The sequence below is a fragment of the Zonotrichia albicollis genome, chromosome 1 (assembly GCF_047830755.1).
Source record: "Zonotrichia albicollis isolate bZonAlb1 chromosome 1, bZonAlb1.hap1, whole genome shotgun sequence".
Lineage (NCBI taxonomy): Eukaryota > Metazoa > Chordata > Aves > Passeriformes > Passerellidae > Zonotrichia > Zonotrichia albicollis.
Genome location: NC_133819.1, coordinates 44,198,909 through 44,222,298, shown reverse-complemented (window position 1 = coordinate 44,222,298; position 23,390 = coordinate 44,198,909). Strand labels below are relative to the sequence as shown.

Sequence of the window (23,390 nt, the reverse complement as noted above, 5' to 3'; positions counted from 1 at the left end):
CATTATATGAGGAAAAAAAAAAAGCCAACCAGAATCTGCCATCATCTGCCTTTATTTTTTTGGTTGTTGTTGGGTAATCTTTTAATCCAGTAATTTTTTATCAAAATCTTGCAGGTGGTGTTTGCCAGATGGACTTTTTGCAGAGATTAAATGAAGGATAATTTGTCAGGCAGCTGCATCAGTAAGGATTTTTCCTGTGTGGGGGAATGTACAGGGAAAGGCATGACAACACTTGTGTCCCTATTCCTGTAATTCACTGATGGATCACGTTTAGTGGATTTAGAGAGTATTTGATTTTATCAGTCATTAAAATCTAACTAGCTTTCTTAGCTAATGTTTCAATTAAAAATCAAAATGTCTAAAGTCTACCCCTCTTATGTCCTGTATGCCACTGTATTCTCTAATATATGCGTTTTCTCAGTAGTCTTTGAGTCCATTGAATGAACTGTGTTGTCACCAGATGTTCCAATCCAACAAACACATGTATGGTTAACTTCATCGCTGTGCAGAAACTTGTGAAGGAAAGCCAGACACTTGCCTAAAATTTTGTGTGATAGGAGCTAAGGTTCATTATGTTTCTCTGAAAATGCAAGCTCCATCTTGGCAGTTTATGTGACCATACTGCACATGCAATGCAATGAGGTTGTCCATGTTTAAAATATAAAAGAAAGTCAAAAGTGAAAGATGGAGAAATCTTTTTCCTCATGATACCATCAAAATACAGGAAATTACCTAAGGTCAAGCATCAGGATGATGCTGTGTGGATTCCTGTTCAAAGGAAGTGTGGCTGACCTGCCTTGGAGGGATGTTGATTTTAAGAAAGATCAACCATATAAAAACAAATATAAAAATATATCAATATCTCAAAAAGTATCAAATTTTCACAAACTGATTCCCTGGCTTGGACTTTCAGTATACAGTAAAAGGATGTAACCTGGATGCAGGCAGAACTGCTGTTGCTCTCCTGCACCTTCAGCTTTTCCAGAAATTTAGTCTAGACTTAAAAATGTGTTTATAAGGTACTGTTGGGATGCTTAGATTAATGATTCTGCTGGTTTACATGCAAAATTAATCATGTTGAGTTAACAGCACACTTAAACTCCTTTGGCATTATTTGAATTAGATTTCACACCACTGAGCTGATGGTCTTGTGACACAACAGAACAATCATCATTTCCATGTGGGTGCTGTGTGCACAGTGGAGGGGTAGCTCAGTCTTGATGTATTTATATATATATATCTTGATATATTTATACTGTGAAAAGAAAGGGTTTACTTGGTTGGAAATGGAGAGCTAATATTCTTAATCTAACCCTCTCCAGCTATTATGAAAAATATTGGAAGGAAATAAAAATCAAACAAAAGCATGATATTCTTTATTTTTATTATAATTTTAACAACATGAGTAAATTGAAATCTGTAAGCAAAGCGTGAAGAGGGTCTAATAAAGTTGTTCAAGCTACAACCTACTTTGATTGTTTAATCAAACTGAATAAAGCAGGCTGCTTTGATGAGTTTTTAGCTTCCACGAACATAATTGGCAGTGACATCTTTTGCTTTAATGGCAATGGTCTTCTGTGAGCTGGGAGTCATAATCAGCTGAAAGTAAAAAAAGAAAAAGATAAAAATAAAAATTAGTCACTACTACAAACAGGAAAATTGCTGAACCAAGTCCTACTCTCAGTTCAGCTGGTGAAATCTCACCAGCTTCAGCAAGATTTGATTATTTTAAAATTCTCCCTGTTCTGAGTAGAAGAGCAAGTCAAAATCTGTGGATGAGATTCTCAGAGGTTCCTGACTAAGGGTGGTTAAGGATCTTAGAAATGGCCAGCCAAGCAACCCTACCCAATCACTGTAAAGATTATTCCCAGAAGAAAAATCTTAAGACTTGGAACCACATTTCTTCACAAAAGGTACAGTCAGTGGCCCAGATTCTGTCCTTGGACTTCGGGACAAACTTATAAGCTTAGGCAGAGAATTTTTCACAGGTGCAATATTTGGACTGTATTGAGGGAGGAGGAAAAATGGCATAATGTATTCAAATTAGGAAACAACTATGCATCTGTTTTGCAGCCCCTAATGTAGCCCATGGTATGTAGCCCCCGGTAGCAGCTTTTTAATGTCACATCTCAAACCTTCAGAGAAGTGAAACTCATGGCATGTTCCCAAACCATGTCCTTCTGTGGTAGTGCTGGAAACCACCCATCTCCAATACACTAGGAATCTCTGTTTGATGGGATTTGGTGTGTTCTCCCTCTTTGGCAGCTTCTGCAAACCTCACCACCTACCAGCTAGCCTTATGAAACTTGAGAAGCACCCCAGTTCTCCTGCTTCCAGCAACCTCACAACCCCTTCCCAGGGAGCATGTTCTCCATCCTTTTAAGGACAAGTAAGTACCTGCTTTGCTCTCCATCCAGGAGGCAGTGGTATGCAGCAATGTCTTTCTCCAGCTGTTGTTTGCTAGTCAGCAGATTTTCACGATCCCTCTGCTGCTGTTCGGTTTCTACTTTGATTTCTCCCATCTCTGCCTCCAGCTTGGAAATGACAGAGCCGAGGTTCTGCAGTTCGATGTCGTGCCAGTGCTTGGCGTCATATAAAGAGTTCTCCAGACCCCTCTTCTGCAAGGGCAGGACAGCAGACAATGAATCAATCAATTTCCATATGCTTCATAGTGATTTTTATTCAGGTTTGGCCAATATCTCTATTGACTATATATATATATTTTGAAAATTCCTTTCTTTAGCTACCTTGGTATTAGGTATTATCATTACAAAAGTTGAATATCTGTACTTTTATAAGGTGCAGATATTCCTGACATTATCTAATACTACACTACCAAGCAATCTCGGTGAGATTTGAGTATGAATACACTGAAGATGGAAATTTGGAGCCTGGCTGTCAAATGTGGTACACTTAGAGCACTATTTAAATCAAGAGGAGCCCAGAAATATCTGGCATCTCTAGAAACAGTATTTGGTGTGTTGGAACCCAGGACATTCCTCTGTCTGCCCTGGGGGACTCGAGACTCTGGCAGGGGGCTCAGAGACCTTGGCACGGAGTCAAACACACCTGTGCCTTCAATTTTAACCCATGGAAACAATTACCAACTTTGTGTGAAGAGTTACAAGCCACAAGGGTTTGAGTAGAATGATAGTGAATTTATCACAGGGTGAAAATGTAGAATTTTGGGGTTTTTAGAATGAGGGTTCAGGAGGCAAGATGGAGGAATCTAGGTGTGTCCTGTCTTTCTCCTTCTTCTTGCCCTCCATCTTCTGCTGTGACGGTGGCACTTTTGGATTGGTTTAGACATGGGCTGTCTAACATAGGTGATAGGTATTGGAAAATTATTGTAAATAAAGTACACGTAGTTTTTAGTATAAAAAGATAACACCACCCCAAGGCAGTCAGTGTGCCTCAACCCGACCTGCTGGACAGACCTCAGTGGGTAAGAAAAAGATTGTATGAGATAAGAGAAAATAAACAACCTTGAAAACCAGAGCCAAGGAATCCCAACTTTTTCTTCAAGAGTGGGGCTGGGAAAAAAGACTTTTTAATACCTCGGGAGCCTTTCTAACAACTCATTACCTGAGATTGGTGGAAAATGAGATTCATTCTTAACTCTGCATCCCAAGACAGGAATGTTCCCCTCAGAGGCTGCATTGAGTTCACAAAGAACACACCCCCTGAAAACCCAGCATTCCTTACCAAGGTTCTCAAAGATTCGGTTTCTGCTTGCAAGCTCTGTATTTTGCAGGCAGTTTCGTGGAACTCAGTTCTGAGCCCCTCCACCAGCTCCTCCTCCTGGGTCCGCACGGCAGCCGCCGTCTCAGCCTGTTGCTGGTGAGAGAAGGCGACTGTCATCACAACCTACACAAGTTATGCTTTAGCTTCCTTGCAGACCAAACTGACAGTAATATTTTCACAGTTTGTGGCAATTCTGACTCTAAGTTTGATTCCTGTGCATTAAATCCCTCGGTTGAATAATTCTGGATATTTCTTAGTGTCAAAATTATCATATTTTCTAGGAATTTACTGTAAAATGGCTTATGCATACAAGCATATTTATGTTATCCGTGTCAACAACAGCTGTTCAGAATTCATACTTGTATGTTTAAAATTATCTCAAAAGAGAAAACATGGCTGTAAGTGTTCATTTTATAGCCATTCTATAATATTTCTTAAGAAGTTTTGTGTCTTCAGAACTACTCACACCTTAATTTTGCACATAAGATTCTATGAGTCAGACAGCAAGTCATATCACAGGGGTTAAAAAAAAAATTCTTGTTAATTAAGTCCTAACTTAATTATGCTGTTTCCTGCTCTTATGGCTTGGGGGGTTTTATATGTGTTTAGTTCAGGTTCCTTGAAAATAGGTGAAGGAAAACGTACCTTAGTAAAAATAGAATTTCTATACTTTTTAATAAGGGCTGAGATCAAGGTTTTACAGCCCAGAGCTCTGGGCTCTCTAGAAAATACAGTTCTTCAGTCAAAACCTACATTTCTTGTGGTTGATGCTAAAATTAAACTATGCAAAATACTTCCATCCCACTCTGAAACTTCATCTCGACCCTGCCCTGGTTTTCTTTTATTTTAAAAATAAGATTGAATTTTAAAAAAATCTAGGACCATGCACAAAAATAGGGATTATTTTGAATTACCATGTGAAGCCCACACCTTGCACATTGTGAATGAAATAGCCTCAGTGGGAAAAGGTCATTTAAATACCAATTAAATCTCAAACAGAAATTTAGATTTAAGAACCTATATTGCAGAGGGCTGAATTTTAATCCAAGCACCAAACCTGTCCTTTCCAGCAAATTGCACCGATCCTGTGTTTTCTGGAAATGCTTTTTGGGGGCTTGTGCTTCACAGTGACATAATTCTACCTGACTACTCCTGGTGAACCAGTGATCAAGGACCTGTCACTCTTCAGTAAATTATGTCTGCTAAATTGTGTTGAGAGAGCAGTCTGCCCCTTCTTGGGCTACAAGGACTGCAAATGTCTCATTTTAAAGAATTACACAGGGAAGGGAAGGTGCCTTTGCATCTGTATTTATAGCCTACACCCATTACCTGAATCCTGGCTTTGACATTTACCCTGCTGGTGGCCCAAATGCTACCTGTAAATCCAGCTTGCCCTCACCACAGGCAGCATTGAAACCCTTCCAGGAGCTCCCCTAAGCTGTGAAGTGACCATAGTGGTGTGAACAGAAGAACAGGCAGATGGAGTAGATGGAGATGGCTGCATGGGGTCCTGAGCACTCAGGAGGACACAGCAAGTGAGCACACATCGAATGTGCTCTAAAGCTTTTGGGACACACAAGGTTTCCCCAGCCTCCTTACAGGGTTACCAGCCCCAGGTGTCCATGTGCTGCTGGGCATGACACTTGGCCTCAGCTTTGGGGCTCCTTCTCTGCAGAAGTGCAGAAGTAGTCTGTGTGTCCTCTTCACTAGGCTATTCATGCTTTCTGGGGACTTTTCCTATTCCTGAGATGCTCAGGGAAAGGGAAAGGCTATACATGTGGTGAGCACAAGCAGCTGGACTAATGGAGGGAGAGGATGAAATCATATTCCTAACTCTTTATCATGTTGGTGCTTGAGTTTCCTAGGAATCTCAAACCTCTGTACAGTCCTGAGCCAAGCATTGTGCATGAGCGCAGGATCCCTCATTAGTCTGTTTTTCATGGAATCCAGATAATGAAAGAATGGTTAGGAATGGAACACCAACACCCAGAGTTGACCAGTGTGGTATCTAAAGAAACAAAGTTACTTTGAAAAGCTTTTGAGTGTTCTGGGAAAGTTTTAGCAAAGTAGCAAAAAAGGGAGAAACAACTGGAGTGATTCACAAGATTTTTCAGAACCTTTTATGAAGACAACAGAGAAAGCTGTGTATTTGTGTGCTCAGGACAGAACATCTCCATGGGTCAACAGCTGTTCAAGAGACAGAACATGAAGAGGAAAATGAAGGTCTAGTTCCATTAAGACAGAAGCTTAACAGCTTGATGCCTCAAGGTGTACTAAGCTGGGAATGAAGCAGGAATCAGAAGGATTTATGGATCACAGAATACCATACAGATTAGCAATGAGCAGGAGTGGATGTTTGGAATCAAACTACATGAATGAACAGCACATCAGTAAGTAAAGTATCTTTCCAGGGAAAAAAAAAATATTAAATAGCATGCATGTCTTGCAAGGGTTTGAATCACTTGTGTCAATTCAGGAAAGGATTTTGACACTACAGACAAAATGTACACCAATGGTGACAAAAAGGTGAAACCAATGTACTTGAGTTTTGGGGTTACTCATCTAAAAAAGGCCCGTATGAAACCCCACTAGGTATGAATTTAAATTGGTGTGTTTTGGTGCTCAAATATCCTTGAAAATTTGAGCCAACACTGCAAATCTAGGCACAAGACAAAGCAAATGAGGCAAGGTAATTAGTCAGAAAATAACAAAAATACAAAAATACTGCCTTCCTGTCTAACTCAGTGCTAAGACATCATATGAAATACCTTGGTCTGAGCTGGTCACATGGTCACAGGTACACCAGAGAGTAGGTGCAGAAAAAGGAAATTAATATATTAGGGGCCAAGGAAAACTTCACAGAGAGACACTGAAAAAACTGGTAATGAAGAGCCAAGGAGTGCAGGGAACTTCTCTCCCTCCTGTGCTGTCACAAAAGAGCAAGAGCAAGTTTTTCACTGTGTGGATAACCAAATGATACAACTTAACCACAAAAGATAATTTTAAACCACAAGCTTAGTTGGTAAAAGCTAAACTCTTGTAATCTGTCCCCACAGTAGTAATCTGAGTTGATCTGTGTCTGTACGAGATAAAGGACACAAAACTGGATCATCTGGGTTTAATTTGTGGGAAAAAAAAGCCCCTAGAATGTCTTACCAGAATCTGTGCACATCCAGAACTGATCTTTCCAGAAATCTGTGATATTCTGTTTCTTTGTTCCATTAAAAAACCAAACCAAAACAGGAACAACTGAAACTAGCAAGAGCTTAGGCTCAGATAGCTGAGTAGGGGTGGGTTGGGTATCAAAGACATGATAGAGCAGTGTACTAGGAGCTGTCAATTTTCTCACCAAATGATATCTCTGAAGCTAAAAGACCTGATATTGAAGGTATGAAGGAAATAGGAAGAAGTTGTAAGGGTGTTTTTGCACAGGAGGACAAGGAGGAGGAAGAAGCAGGACAGGGAAGTGGGAGCACTGAAGAATTTGGTGCCATCAGAATGATGCTCATTTTGCAGTGGGTCAGGAACAGATTTTTCTGGGAAAAGCTCAAGAGGCCACTGAGGACACCCTGGCTTTTCAGAGCTCATGTGCTTTGTATGGAGGCACTCTCCAGGCTTGTGCAGTCTATAACTGTGTCACTCATTTCCTTTGGACTTTATGAGCTGAAAATCAGGCCCCACGGACTAACTTTATGAAAACTTTGCTTAGTAAGTCTGGCATTCTCACAAACTTGATGGGACCTCTGGGATAAACCCCTCTGCTTGACTTCTTGCAATTTTGATATCACTGTTTTCACAGGATTTTTCTTCTTTATTTTGAAAATTAACTCAGATCTTGCACATATGTTTGCAAACATATTTCTTGGTTTTGTTGCTTTTTCTCACTGTTTGCCTTGAATATCCCCTACACCTCTCATGGCAGCTCTTTACCTTGGAACAGGGGGGCATATGTTTATATGGTTTTGCTAAGTATTTCAACAGCACTGCTGCAGTTATGATTTCACAGAATTACAGAATATGCTGAGTTGGAAGGAACCCACAAGGATCATCGAGTCCAACTCCTGGCTCTACACAGGACCATCCCCAAGAGTCACACCTTGTGCTCGAGAGCATTGTCCAAGCCCTTCTTGAGCTCTGTCAGGTTGGTGCTGTGACCACTTCCCTGGGGAACATGCTCAGTGCCCAGACACGCTCTGGGTGAGGAACCTTTTTCTAACATCCAATCTGAACCTCCCTGACACAACTTCAGGCCATTTCCTTGGGCCCTGTCACTGATCAACAGAGAGAAGAGATCAGTGCCTGCCCCTCCTTTTCCCCTCACGAGGAAGTTGCAGGCTGCAATGAGGTCTCCCCTCAGTCTCCTCCTCTCCAGACTGAACAAACCAAGTGACCTCAGCCCCTCCTCACAGGGCTCCCCTCAAGGCCCTTCACCATCTTCGTTGCTCCCCTGATTTACCCTGTCATGCTCTGCTGTAAGAGCCAGCTCAGAATGAGATGGGTTCTAAAACACAGGATCATCCACTGAACTTAATGCTTCATCTGTACAAAAATACTTACTTTGGAAAATGAGAGATCTTTCATGACAGAGAAAAAGCTGTGTTAAAAGGCTGAGTCTGTCTCAGACTCAGGCTCAGGAGAGGAGAACCTCTATTTAAAGGAAATGGCTATTATCATCACTTTTGATTTCTAAGTTACTATCTAGTTTTCCCACTGCTGCCAGAGGAAAAAATATCAGGGAGAAACCAAGGAGTCTCTAACGTAGAGGGCAATGTGTTTTGCCCCTCTTATTTATAGACCCCTGTAAATTATTAAGTGGAGGAACAGCCCTAGTAAGAAGGGTAATAACAGTGGCTTATCCTATATAGAAGGTATCAACTGATTAAGTTTGTTTTCCTTAGCCAACACTTCAGAGCCCATGAAAGGCTCCCACAGATACTGTGGCATGAGCAGGGCCATTTCCACCAGTGCTTAACTCTGTGCATCCCAAGAAGGCCTTTATATTTATAAGTGCATTCTCCTTTGGATTGGACCAAAATATTTTAGATTTTTAACGTCTTTTCTGTTTCAAAAATCCCAAAAAGCACCCAACCCTCAAAGATATTTCAGAATATTAGAGAGATTTTGTGTTTGCTTGATATCCTGTGATGTTGGAGTGGGTTACAGAGTGCTGACCTTGGTACGGAGCAGGGCACCTGTCTCAGCACGATTCTTTTCAATGTCTCTCTCCCAGTGGATTCTGATTTTTTCCAGAATGTCATCCAGACCACTTCCCAGGGGAACATCAAGTTCTTCCAGCTGAGATCCAGCAAGCTGCTTGTATAACACCTTCACATCCTTGAACAAAAATAACAAACATAAAGAAAGTGAACTGGACAGTTGAATGGTATCTTCGGAGAAGCTCAAGGAAGAGCTCTTTTGGTGCCACAAACAGAGACAGTAATTACATTTGGCCCCAAAAGCTACCTCTGCATTAATGATTTGGTGCACTAAAGGGTTTCTTTTTCAGATGTGGATTTGCCTTGCTTCTGCATGGGGTGCCTTCCTCCAGATCTGGTGTACTGGAAGAGTTTTCCCCTTGGTGGAAGGAGACTGGAGCCCTGCACCAAGGCAGTGCCTGGAGTGGCCTCTCAATGGTGGCAAGTTTCTCCAGCAGCCAGTGCTTGAGACATGCTCACTGCACAGCTGGGACCTGAAATCACTGCAAATTTTGCCAGTAAAGGTGCAGTGTGGACTTTGGGCCAAGGAACCAACAGCTTACAGGATATCAGAAACTCTTCCCTTGCTGCTGCATCATGCAGGAGCCTTCCAGCATCTACTGGAAGATACAAAATGTGCAAAGCAGCAGGAGCTCTACAGCCTCACAGCTTGTGTGAGACAAGTGTGTGTTTTATGCATGTGCATGTTAGATGAAGAGCGTTATCCTCTGTGGCAGGATTCTGTTCCTTCTTTAAATTTAGGTGCTCCAAAAACATGTAACCAGTAGAGAATTAGCAGGTTTAGAATTGAACACTTAAAGGTAGCACATCAGTTGTACATTGTGTTCAGGAATGCAAGAATTAATGAGATTTTCACATGTATCTTAACTGTCTGGCACTGCAATCCTTTTATATCACACTGATTATTTGTGTTATTGGCACAAAAAAAAAAAAAAAAAAAGGTAGTGTAAAAGCATCTGGGAATATATTTGTAAGCAATGGCCCCTGACAGTGACAATACTGGAAAAAATGGATGGGAATTATGAGAATTTTAAACCTGCAAGAATGCAAACCTCAAAATGTGCCCACTCCAAGTTCACAAACCCTTCGAAAGGACTTGGCGTGAATTTGCTGGTGGAAGCACCAGTGGAAAGAAAGGTTTGAATTAGTTCAGGAAAATCTTTGGGACCTAATTTTGCCAGAGCTCAGCAATAGTTGCTTCTAGCCTTTATTCTGTGACTTCTCTTCAGCAGCTTCCCCTGGTCCTGCTGCCATGGGAAAACCAGGCCTGTGCTGAAGTGGTTCTGCAAATGCTCAGGTACTCCCAAAAGATAAAGAAAAAAATCATCTTTCCACTCTGCAAGGGCTCCTTGTTGGCTACATGAGGATCAAGATGGATCAAGATGGTGTTCTCATTATGCATAGCTACAGACAACAGCATCAGCTTTTCTGGTTTCACAACAGTCATTGCATTACTTGGCAGTTTAAAGAGGATCTTGTTTATTTCTATCATTTTTCTCTTTACCCTCTTATCTAATACAACTTCAATTTTCTCCTGCCATGCACTGCTGATGAGGCCATTGGTATTTTCTGCAAAATGCCAGCCCTGGAATTAGACTGATGCAAGCAGGGAGCTGGTGATGCAACCTCATGTTGGCAAGCCAGTGTTGCTGAAATCTTGTGGTTGGAGGAACAACTGGTAAGAAATGTAAGGCAGGATAATACCTTGCTTTCATGAGCCATCACAGTTCAAGCTCTATCTTACTTTTGAGGCACCAGCACAGCTGCTTGCTTTCCCTTATAAGGGATTAGTAACAGCTCCATATTCAAGTCCCCATGAATAAAGATGCTGACTTGTGCTCAATCCTGAAATCCCTGCTGAAGGAAGTAAACCACCTTCATGCAAATAGTGTTGGTGACTGCAGTAAGTGGGAAAGTATTGCAAAACTGGGTAGTGTGGGCTTCTCTTCTATCTGCCTGCCTGTGGTGGTGCATCCTCCCCACCCACTGGGGCCTCTCTGTGGGTTCAGGAATTCTTTACAGACCTCACCCTTAATCAGTCAATGGCTCCTGGGCAATTAAGTTTCTCTTGTGTTTATCAGAAACACTGTCTGTTCCTAGGAGCTTCTGGTGCCCAGCAAAGGAAGGGGAGGAGATAGTCAGCTATCCTAGCACAAACTTGGAATATTAGTTGCCCGAATCATAGTTTGAGTGGAACAATGTTTTGTTACCAGACTTCTGAGGAAAACTCAGTAATTACCATCTTGAATTACAGCCAGGATGGAGATTGACAGATGACTGAAGCCAATCATCTTGGGACTCTATAAACAGCAGTTCTGAGTGAGGCCCTTTGAGATCTCCAGGACTGCAGTGGGCAGTGAGCAGCAATCTCCCTCTGACTCGGGCACCTCTCGGAGCTAACAAGCTCTCAAGTTTATAATACTCAATACTTGTTGCCAAATGCTGATTGATGGCAGGATCTGGGATATTCTGACTATTCCTCAAGGCTCAGGCCTCACCTGTTGAGGTGCAGAAGCACCTGACTTGATGCTTCTGAGATGCAGAAGTATCTGACTTGAGTATTGCACTGAACTTGAGGGAAATTTTTAATAGGTACTTTTGTACCAACTTCTTCATATCCGTTTGTGTGAGTGTGTGAATTGGTTTAAATACCCTATAGCAAATATAGTATGAATACTGCCATCCCAGATCTACAGTTAAGTTAGTGCTGTGCTTACAGGAAACCCTGTATAGGGTTTATATCCAAAATTATTGGATAATTTTGTAAATGTTAAATTAGTCAGTGATCAGGTGCTGACAAATCCTTTAGCTATAAACCATTGACCAAGTCTGAGGTCAAGTTTGGGCTCAGCTGCACCTAATCTCCATCAGAAGTTTAGAAAGCAAGGGAGTCTGCTCTGAACCTCATGACTCAATGGGAAGGCCTTCCCTAACCCTTTTGAACCTTTATCCTTTAGCACCTTTACCCTCTGTCTCCCTGATTTCCATGTAAAGTGTTCTATATTGATTCGAATCCAATTTTACTTTGTGAGCTTCATTATATAGTAAGTAATAAAAGGAACCTTGCCATCAAAGTTAAATTGCACTTTCACATCTCATATTAAACCTGCTTTTGCCAACACCTTTGTTGATGATTCTTTAGAGCCACTCCTTCATGCTACTGTCCCCGTGACTTGCTTCAGTGTTGTGCTTCTCAAGAGAGACTCAGTTTTGGGAACCGAGCCCCTTGCTAAGTCAGGCAAGGTGTTTTCATAAAAACCTGGTTAATGCTCAGCATCAGTGCAGCAAGACCAGAGCTGGTGGCCTGCACATGCACTTTCTCCTTCCATCAGATCTCACTGCTGAGATGTCCACATGCATGATAGTGTGGCCCCTTGACCATCATGGGGTGACTGACAAGAAATGAAGGGACAGCTTCTCTTCCATGTCACATTTATCAAACGAGAAATGGTTAACACCTACATGTGAGTCATTTGATAATGCCTCAGGGGTTAGTCCTCTGATTTAAAAGAGAAGGAAGAAATAGGAGTAGGTTTCAGGAAAATCCCCCCCTACCCAGACACGGCAGGTGGAGTTTTTAATGTTTGCTTTGCACTAGATGTGTGATACCAACCAGATGAAACAGGCACACATTGCCTTTGCAGTATCCCGAGTCTGCACTTACTTCTTCATGATTCTTTGACAGCATAGCTAGTTCTTCCTTCATGCTTTCTATCTGACTCTCCAGATCCATTTTAGTCAAATTAGCATCATCAATCACTTTATATAGGGAATTAATTTCATCTTCCACTGCCTTTCTGAATGGCTGCTCATTTTCATACCTGCAGAGAAAAAAAAAAGCCAAACTTCAACACAGCACAACTCAGCAAGTAAAACCTGTCTTTTTTTTCTGAATTATAGTATTTCTGCTAATTAGCAAATGTGTCCCAGACAGAGGCACAGAAACACAGGCAGTATACTTTGCTCTCACCTTATCTCTTGGTACTTGAAGTTAACTGCCTGAAGTGCCCTGTCATTAATTCAGAGTGTAAAAAAACAGGCCAAGTTATCAGTATGTGCTGTGGTGGTTATCAGCCTGATAGGATTCCAGAAAAAGCATGGAGAGGGTCATGGTTTCTTGCTAGATCTGATATTTATCTACAGTATCACCATGGGTGGCTTTTTCTCAGTTGTCTTGGCTGTAAAATGAGAACCAACTCACTTGTCTACATAAAAACCTTTTAGTACAATGGTTAAAGAAAAACCATCAAGCATTACTTTTACTAACAGACATGCTGATGGAAGTCTGGCCTATGTTCCAGGGTCCTGGCCCATCCCTAAGCCCAAATCCCAGTAGTATCAAAATAAAGAGGAAATTTCTGTGGTTGGTTTGTCAGCTGGAATTGCTGTTGGAACAAAGAGCTCATTTCCAAACCATGGCTGTAATGGTAGGGAAATTTTGGCAAGCCCTTTCCATTCCAGAGCGCTGCTTGCTGCATTGCTCTTGTTTGTAACTTTTTGGTTTAGGCTTTTTATTGAAAATGTGGATTGCATTGTGAATCTCCTTGGGTGGGAGATATTTGTGCCAAACCTGTCCAACCTGGGGACCTGGAGGGGCTGGCAGGTTAGCTGGGAACCATCTTCATGCACACTTTGCTCCTTGATAACCACCTTCACTGCTGGGAGTTTAAAGCCTGGGAGAGTGGCAGCTGATCTCAGGTTTCACTATGCAGTAGCTTGATTCAACATTGTTTTTGTTATGTAGACTGCTTGTCAACTGCTGCTGTCACTTCTAAAAAGTATTTTTTTAAAACTACATAAAATACGAATGTAACTTGCTGGATGTAAGGCCAAATGAGTATTTCAGAGTTGTACCTTTCTGAAATAAAAGGCAAACTTAAAAATGATTAACACATTCTAGTTTTATGATTAAATAAAATAATGCCAGAGAGAGAGAAAAAGAAGTTTAAGGGATGATAAAAACCATAGAAGATAAAAATCAATTAGTTTGAAGTATGTTTTTTGTGTAAGAGCTTCTAGAAAGCTATTTGTAAATGAATGAGACCATTATGAGTAAAAAAAGCTAGAAGGATCACATCTCCTGAGTAAAATCTAAAGAGGTTCATGCACTCATATACATGACTATCAGGCTTTTCCAACCGAAAGAAAATAAAAAAGTAGTTTGCCAGTGTTTAAAATCTTCTTTTATTTCTTATTTTTCTCAGTAAAGTACAATCAGCATGGGCCATTTCTGTTTTCTTGTCTAGCATTTCCACCCATGTCTCTAGTGGTGCAGTTTTCACTTTGTGGCTGTAGCAAAATGATTGTTACTTCCAAAACCACTTGGTTTTGGCACTGAAGTGCTAAAGATTACAACTAAAAAGCACATGGAATTTTGCCTTTATAAAATGCCAACCCAATTTTGAATGAATACTGGCCTCTCAGTGAAAAACCAATGTCTGTGTTAAGACTAGCTTAGTTCATTTTGCTTGTTCTTGTGCACATTTTTGTTACTACAAATCAAATCTTCAAAATCTTCCAAAATAATGTTAGCACCATCATTATTTTTCTTCCAAATCAGGATGTTGAATATAAATATGCAACTTAAAAAATCTACACACTATCATTACACCCTTACAAATAAAGTGTTCACAAAGGCAAATTTTAAAGAAAATGGCCGTCTGGGTGCCACCACAGAACTACCTGTCTTTAAAATCTTCAGCACAGGCTTGAATATTCTCGGTGTGCAGCATGAGACGAGCATTTTCAAGGACTGCTTCACCCACCTAGAAGAAAGATACAACAGAGCTCAAGCAGTGAACAGCTTCAGCACATGTATCTTAAGCAGATGTACAGCTTTGATTCTGAAAATAATCCTTCATCCTAGGGCTGTTCAAGTGACTCATTCCAGATAACTTAAACAATTATTTTTGTACATATAAGTTCACAAATTCTCGGCAAATAGGCTGTAATTTGTCATCACACTGCTCATTCCTCCTAAGCCCTCATCTTCTTGTAGCAACACATTTATTCTGATCACCAGCTCTTTGCAAGGGGCAAAAATCATTGCTGTGCTCAAGGTACTTTCATCTTTTAAGTCCCACTTATACTTTCTAGATACAATTTAAGCAGCACTTATGCAGTTCCTATTCTACTTCCCATATTAGCAGTCCTCTTCAGGGTCGTCCTCCTCAGGGAGCCACGGAATGCTTGCTGCTCATGCCGCCTGCGAGCCCTCCTCAGCTCCCAGAGCGTCGGTTTCCTTCTCCTAGGGGATCCTCTAGGCTCTTGCGCTAGATATGAGACCTGAGAAGCCTTCAGAGATTATTACACTGATTGGAAAGATCGTGCAAAGCAGACTGTGGCATCATTGCAATGGCTCTGGGCTGTATCTATAAACATCCAAGAGGTACTTGAAGGGTAAACCTGAAAGGCTTGTGACTTAGCAGCTTGGTGTGATTCAGGAAGGTCATATAAAATGATACAAAGGAAAAAAAAGATCACTGCCTACCCTGGAGTCACACGTGAACTGAGCTATGACCATGCAGAATTCAGTACCAGGCTTAGAGTGATCACCTCTGCAAATGTCTGGGAGCTCAAGTGTCTGGGAGCTCCAGTCGCCCCATGATCCATGCTGTCACTCTGGAAAAGCTGCACTGAACATTTCTTTGGTCTTTCTCAGGAGACACCCATGAAGATTTGCAGTTAAAACTGAATCACCTCATGAATAAGATCAGATTTTTAGGCTGGCCAGGAGAGTTCTTCAAGCAGAAAAATCTTTCCTTAGATAATTAAGTCTGTAACTAAGATTGCAAATCACCCAAAGCATTCTGCTCCTCCAAGGTGAAACACACCATGCAATGTGGAAACCTCAAGGATGCATCCAGACAAGTGGATCTCAAGTGGTATTGTTGCCCTATGTTCCCACCTGCCCTGAGGCTGCTTGGCGATGGGGTGGAGGTGGGCATGCAAGGCTGAAGCATTTCTAGCTGGTAATTAACATTTACCCTCATGGAGAGTGGCTTACTGCTCCCCATGTCTTACAAATGCTTGGACCAACAAATATGTAATACCTGAGAGCATCTGATAAGGAGAAATGTGGAGAAACAGCCCTGTTCTTCACTACCCATTATGTCCATAATGGATCAGGAAGTTAAAAGCACTTTACATCTTTTCAATCTGATGAGGAACAAGAGTATAAAAAGTGGTTTTCTTCATTCTTCCCTATTTTTAGGGAAAAACAGGGAAGGTGGTTGGGGGTTGGAGCTTGTTTCACACCATTGCACGGGGAACCTATTTTTCTTCAATAACTGTGCGATTTCTTGGCCTATTCCAAACAATATGATAGAGGGATAGGCCATCTCAGAGACATCCAGTTCTAACGCATTTCATGAAAATAGCATCTGGACAGAGGAGAGAGGCTCTGTAAATACTGCTGCTCAGGGGAGAGGGGGAAGCCCCAGTTTGGGCATGGGGAAGTTGTGGAGTGCAGCAAAAGCACAGGACTCAGAGATGTCATGAAAGCCCCAGGTGCAGGCAAAGAGATGGTCCCTCACCACACACCAGCTAGCCCTGTTGTGCAGCACACAAGTACAGAATAGTTCTCTGTGCTCGTTTGCACTCAGAACTGCCTGCTCTTCATTGTTCAACCCCTTATTTCCTTCTCCCCGATCCTTTGCAGCCCCACTTTACCAGCACTGTCCTAACTCCCCAAGTCCTGGGCTGTCCATCTGTGGCATTTCGGAGCAGCTGAACAGAGCTGGGGCTCTGGGGACATGCTGCTCTTCTGTGCTCAGGTTCCCTTGCGCCAGGACACCTGAGTTTCCCCTGAAGGATGGAAAATTGGCATTTAGTCAGCACAGAAGTAGAGGGACCTCTTTGACACAAGCTCTGAAATCTTGGTTCCCTCTGATTTGCATGAACTGTGAAAGCCCTTTCCTAGCTCCAGAAGAAATCTAAGTCTTCCATCAGGGGCTTTTTTGTATGATTTAATTTTCCTATTAATCAACAGCTGTATGCAAACACACAGCATTAGTGAGACAGATTTGTAGCCACTTTGCTGACATGTATACTAAAACACATTATGCAGCAGTTTAGGAAACACCCTTCTTTGTGTCCATTGGGAAAGAGAGGCCTTGCAAGGCTGCAAGCACTTAGACATTGCCTCCTCTGCTTGTAGAACAGAAGGCAGTGCTGTCCTGCCTCACAGAGCTTCTGGGAGGCTTAAATCACTGATGCACATTCAAAGAGCCAAAATGGGAAGAGTTAAAAAAAAATGCAAATATTATTACTAACAATAGCTCCTTTCAGTCACACATTGTCTTTCAACACTCAGTTCTGTGATACACATACACCTTTTGATCACGATTTTTTTCCAGCTCTTGAATTAACAGTGAATATTCATGGTTTTAAACATCTTAACTACAAAGCAGCAAGGATTTTCTTTGATTTCATTGTGATTTTATGGACATGAAAATGCAATATTAATTTTTTGGAAGAAAACTCGCATAAAAATCTGTGTTGACATGCTGGCCCATTTCCTGTGTTAAAACTGGCATCAAGGATAAAACAGCTGCTTCAAGGGAGTGGGCAGATGCCAGACTGAAGTCATACAGACCCAGGGAGAATTTACTCCTTATCCCTGGTGACTAGCAACTTCTAATTTTTAACAGAGATTTGGTCAACTTTGGCATGGCAAGATTTTACTCTACCCTTCAAATTTTTAGCTGTGCTTTATCTGTAGCTTTGTATACTTTTGCTGTTCTTACAGAAGTCTAAATCCTTTCTGACTGCTACTAAATTCATGGCCTCAGGTGTGGCCTGTGATAATGAATCTCATGGTTTAATTATTCATGTAATGGAAACTTCTCTGGCTTTTAAGTTCACTTCAGTAAAGCAAACGCCTCCATGGGGAAAGATCGGAAGATGTCGATCTAGTTTTTCCTTTCACACACACAAGGAAGTAGTTGAGCCCACTGCCTCCAACACCTTTTAATTCACAACTAAAATCAGGCTAAAAGCCTGCAGCCCACTGCCAAGCAATAAACTCTTAATGGTCTTGGTCATGCTTTCCATGTTGGACCCTTTCTCAGAGCCTGAAGGAGGAAACCTCGAAGGCAGCAAGGGCAGCATTTGTTGCATGGCCTCAGGAAAGGTAATGCCTGGAGAGAGGCTCAGATTGATGGCTCCTCTCCTGATTCCTGCTGCATCCAGGGAAATTCAACTTCGTGTATACATCAAATACTTCATAAGTACACAGGACTGCATCAAAGAATGCCTGGTTCTCAAAGCAGGAGATACCTCTTCAAGAAATTATCTGTAAAACTGTAATGTTGCCCAAGCACAAGGAGAAAACCTCACGGCCCCTCACCCTCACAGCTGCCTGTGAAGGCAGCCCAAATTTATGCTGTTGGAGGTGGCTGAGAGAACATGACTAAAACCAATTCACTGCCATCCTCTGTAGGGCAGTTGATCAAGCTTTGTGCCATTTTGTGGGAGTTTGTTGTACCCTCAGATGAGTAGCAGAGTGCTATTTCACCCATTTACAGACACTGATCATGCACTGTGTTGTGCCAGAGTGTGTCACAAGTTACACTCAGAGGCTCTTCTGACCCCGCAGCAAATAAATTAGTGGGTGTGAGTCCAAATGTGACAATTCCTCAGTCTGTTAGACCTGCATATTCTCCAGGCTTAATATTCACACTGATTAAATGCCAATAGAAAGGCAAAATGCAAATAAAAGTGTTCCATGAGAAAACTCTGGAGGTCTTTCAAACATAGGATGTCATGATCAGTCATAGGAGTGATAAAATTGGTGCAGAATGTCGATTCCTTCTTTTGCTTGTGTGTTTACTCCTGTGATCTGAACTGCACTATGTGTCATCTCATAGACAAAATAAATCTCTGTATCTCCCATGCAGCTGTAATCGAGCAGTCATGGAGGCTGAGCTACTCTCTTCTCTCTGTAAACTCATTCGGATTGTTTCAAGCATCCACTCCTGCCAGGTGCTGCCCTGTTCCCTGGGAAGGAATTGCCATTGCAAACACTCTCCTATTCTGCAGAAGAGACACATTTGATTAGAGAGAGAATTTTCCACAAGAAGACCAAGATGAAGCCCAGAGAAGAAGAGTATGCACAGGGTAAAATTTATATTTCTGTCATGAAATCATAATTGTGTCATATGAACTCCTCTTGGCAAGGATTTCTCATTTCCTGCAAAAATCCTCTCTCTCTGTCCCAATTAGTGTGTGTCCACCTGCTCTGCCAGAAGCCAGCTGTCCAGGTGGGTAATTCACCCTGTGAGCTGGAGAGTGGCTTTCCATCATTCAGCTCCCACCAGCGATCCCCTGCTGCAGCCACAGCTCTGACAATGGCAAGGAAACACAAGTGGTTTTTCCTGAGGGACCCTGTGCTCACACACACCCTCTGAGTCACTCCCTGGCTCGTTTTTCCCTCAGCTCTCTGTTTGGGAGATGTGCTGGCACCAAGCTGCTTTTGCTGGCAATGCAACTACGTGAAATCTGGGATGCTGGAGCACATCCCAGGAAGGGCAGGAGGGAAATGGGACTTCAGGCCTGCTGGGGTCTCTCCTGTGCCACGGCAGAGATAGGCCTGTCACATTTGTGATTTTGAGACCAGGAGAGTCCTTTGTGGCTGTGTCCTTGTCTTCTCATTAGCAGGGCAAGAGGAAAGGGCTCCTGCTTAGACCCCCTCCCAATTGTGTATTTTCCTTTGCTGTTTTTTGTTCAAAAACTGTTCCTGTCATGAGTGCTTGGGCTAATCCAGGTGCCTGTCTGAGTGTTTTTTCCCCAAAATTTTCATAGCTGCTTTATGCAAATGACCAAGGAGTTTTACAGCTGCCAGGCGTTTCTCCCCACTGAACCCACGGGCCTGGCTGGGAATTGAAATGAGTGCTCAGATTTTACAAGAAGCTGAAAATGTATGCCACTTTTAAAGAAATCAAGGTGGATGCGGACATCTGCAGAAAATCTGAATATATTTACAAAAATTACATTTAGGAATGTATCTGCCAGGTGTCTCTCATTTCTGCTACACCTTGCTCTGAATGCCTTTTCCTTTTCTGCTTGGGATGTGCTGTGGCAGGAGGGTTCTGACTTCATGTGATTTCAGCTGTTTCTGCAGCAACTGATTTTGACATAATTTTAATAAATGTGGTGGTTTTGATGTTGATGGTGGCATAATTTTACCAATTAGCTCCAGGACGAATGAGCTAATTGGTGTTTGGACTGGATAGGGTCCTACTTTCATTTTTGGTTAAATGCTTAAATAAAAAAGCAAAGAAACCTATTAATCAGAATTGAACATAACAGCTTGGATCACATCCGTGAAAGACAAAACCCACTAAGTGGTGCCTCTTTTATTGATTTAATTGAAGCAATTCAGAAGATTTTATGTGCTCTCTGATGTGTTTTGATAGTTAAATAGATATGGATGATGCTAATCTTTTTCTCTTCTTTTCTATGATACAAATGCTGTTACTACATGGCTTTATTTTTCTGGTTTTCATACAGGAAGAGCCTGATATTCAGGCTAGATTTCATTATGAGATGCTCTTATTCATTCATAAAAAAGAGGTAGAGGCAAGGATGACTACAAAAGAAGATTGAAAGGAAAGCAATTTGGATGAAAAATTATCACATTTGCGGGTTCATCTGCACTGCAATGTTAGTGGTTTATATAATGAAAAATCAAGCACTCCTTCCTAAATGGTCCTTTCCTATGGTCCCACATTTTTGGGTTTAACCATAAATGCTGGTAGGATTTACAGGTGAAGTCTACAACTACGAAATGCGACACTGGTCTGGAGAACATGGGATGGCGGCTGCAAACTATTAACTCTCTGTCCCCTACCAAGTCTCCATCTTTCCCAGTGAGATAATGGGTTCAAGGAGATGGCTTTTTGTACCCCAGATTCAGAACAACCCCTTTACTTCAGCAGCTGCTCCCTGCAGGAAGCAATTATGTCATTTAGTAATACTAAAAGGTAGCAACTTTAAAAGCTGGTGCTTGGCTGGGTGTTTCTGCTGACTTGATCTTTGTTCAACAGCTTCTGCCAACATTCAGGGCTCAAGCAACGTTTGCAGTGTTCTGGGGGAACACCTGCCCTAAAAATGCAAAGTAAAACTAGCCAGCCCAAGTTAAAACACACAATTGTCCCAGGTGACTTAAAGTCGGCTTTCAGCTTTCTGAAAACCCAGTGATGGCATTTTCTGTGCCTGCACAAGCGCTGCTGGGAAGAGGCGTGCAAGATGCCAAACTCCAGGTCTGTCTGCTCCCACTAGTTGGGAGCTGGGAAGCCAGGCTTGTGTGGTGCACCAAGACCTCAGCAGACAGAGATCTGTGTCTGCTGCAAGCAGGGCATCAGCCTGCAGACAAAAGGAACTCCTTCTCATCCATGAGGTCAATACAGACACCATTTTGCACCCCCACAATAAACATCTGTGCCGTATGGAGAAGGTGGGAGTAAGGCATGGTGGGGTGATGGCAAAGGAAAGAAAGGGAGTCACTCATTTGCAGCCATGTAATAATTATTTTTAAATTAATAGAGCTTTTGAAAATGTTATTAAGCCAACAAGGGAATAAAGTAAAAATCTGAATTGCTGATTTAAAAAAAAAAAACCAAACCCACAACGTGCTCGTAATATAATGTTGATAGATAACCTAATTCAGTTCTAGCAGGTTTCTTTTAATAATTTTGATACTCAGTGTAATAACCACAGACTTAAAATAAGGGGGAAAAAAAAGGGAAAAAACCCCCACCCGTTCTAATCAACCCAGACTTGGACGCCTTGGGGTGCATTTCAATCGCTCCCATGCCCACGATGCCTGAGGCAATTCTCCGGCTTTATAGGCATAATAATGCTAATTATCATGAAGATAGATTTTGAACCCTCTGTCTAGGGCTCCTCGCCCTGGAATCAGACGGCATTCATGAGCAGCCTGGCCCCTGCCCGCCCGGGGTGCCGATGACCCGCGCAGCTCCGTCCGTCCCTCCGTCCCTCCGTCCGTCCCTCCCGCCAGCGGGCTGCCGGCGGCGCTCCGGGCTCACCTGGTGGTAAATCGCCTCCCAGTTCTCCCGCAGCGCTCCCCAGCTGCTCACGCTGGCCGCCTTCTTGTCCAGGTAGACCCTGATGTGCTCCTCCAGCTCCTGGTTGACCTGCTCGAGCGCTCGCACCTTCTCGATGTACTCCACCAGGCAGCCGTTCAGGCTTTCGTAGGAGAGACCCCTGCCCTTATCCAGCCCCGGGGCCAGGGGCACGGCGGCGGCGGAGCTGCGGAGGCCCTGCAGGAAGACGCTGCTGATGCCCAGGGCTCTACGGGACACTCGGGTGCCCAGGCTGCTCACGCCGCCGGTGGGGACGGTGCCCACGTACACGCCGGGGGGTCTCGACAGGCTCCCTCCGCCCCCGACGCTGACCCGGCGGCCCGGCGGCCCCGAGCTCTCCGCCGTGGACGTGGAGGGCTGCTGCCCCAGGAAGGACGAGCGGCGCCTCGGCAAGGGCATGGTGCCGCTCCAGCCTGCCGAGCACCGCCGCTCAGCCCGGCCGCCTGGCCCCGCACTGGCGGCAGCGATGTGCCGAGCCCAGCAGGTTGGGTTCGCCTGGGATTTCGGCTTTGTGCGACGGCTTTCTGGAAGGGGCGCTTTGTGCCGCCTGGGAGCGCCCGTCGCATTGTCCGGCGGCTGCTGGGTCAGCAGTCCCATTTCAGGGGAAATCTCCCTGCTGCTGCTGCTGCAAATGTGGCAGATGAAAAGCACAATGGTGTTTACGGGCACAGCGGGACGGGGATTCAGTACAATGTACGTGTTAAAATACCAGCAGTGTTTTCTGCGCTGACACCGGGATGATTTCCTACCCTTACAGCCACAAGGTATCCAGTTATATACTACAAATGCATCTGCTTCTCACACCAGTGCTTGCTCCAGACATAGCCTACAAGACATTTCCTAACTTAGCAAAACCAAGACCTCCGTGGAGTCACCTGAGCCACGGCTGAGCAGAGCCGAGCCAGCCTTTTGCCACTGCAGAGCATTGAAAGCTCCCTTGTGTCTGCTGCAGCTTCTGGGTTTCTCTGCAATTTGGCTTCACCACCCACCCAAAGGATATTGACACAATCCCAGCAGATTTTACAGGGACAAGCACCCTCACGTCCACCCCTTCTCAGTCAGTTTAACTTCACATAATCAATTGCACTTCGTCTGCTCAGCAAGGGCCTGTTTCACTTCTTGGCCTGTGTAACGTGGTGACACAGTGAGGCAACTGTGAATTAGAAGAAAAGGGCAAAACAATCCTAGAGACTTATTGCAGGGAAAGGGGGAGATTTCCCCTGCTCTTCTTTTTATGTCACTATTCTTTAGCTACTAGTGATCAGGTGGGTAGTGTATAGGTAATAATAAGTATTAAGTAGGATGTGTTCCTGGTACAGTGCAA

At 43.1% G+C, this 23,390-nt stretch overlaps 1 protein-coding gene across 1 annotated transcript; it reads right to left on the bottom strand.

Moving 5' to 3' along the window:
* Positions 1–1,384: 1,384 nt before the first annotated feature.
* Positions 1,385–23,206, bottom strand: BFSP2 (beaded filament structural protein 2). Its single transcript, XM_005481014.4, has 7 exons — positions 22,010–23,206; positions 14,643–14,725; positions 12,625–12,781; positions 8,917–9,078; positions 3,706–3,837; positions 2,398–2,618; positions 1,385–1,599 (listed from the first exon to the last, which is right to left on the bottom strand). Exons 1-7 carry the CDS (start codon positions 22,661–22,663, stop codon positions 1,596–1,598), a joined length of 1,413 nt encoding a protein of 470 aa, XP_005481071.3. The 5' UTR covers positions 22,664–23,206; the 3' UTR covers positions 1,385–1,595.
* Positions 23,207–23,390: the final 184 nt, after the last annotated feature.

What these genes read in the sequence shown, in the direction of transcription:
- BFSP2 (XM_005481014.4), bottom strand. Translation starts at nt 22,663, where the DNA reads ATGGGACTGCTGACCCAGCAGCCGCCGGACAATGCGACGGGCGCTCCC. An exon ending in GGGAGGCGATTTACCACCAG is followed by an intron (nt 14,726 to 22,009) that starts GTGAGCCCGGAG and finishes TCTTTCTTCTAG; the next exon opens with GTGGGTGAAGCAGTCCTTGA. An exon ending in GTGCCCTGCTCCGTACCAAG is followed by an intron (nt 3,838 to 8,916) that starts GTCAGCACTCTG and finishes TTCTCTCACCAG; the next exon opens with CAACAGGCTGAGACGGCGGC.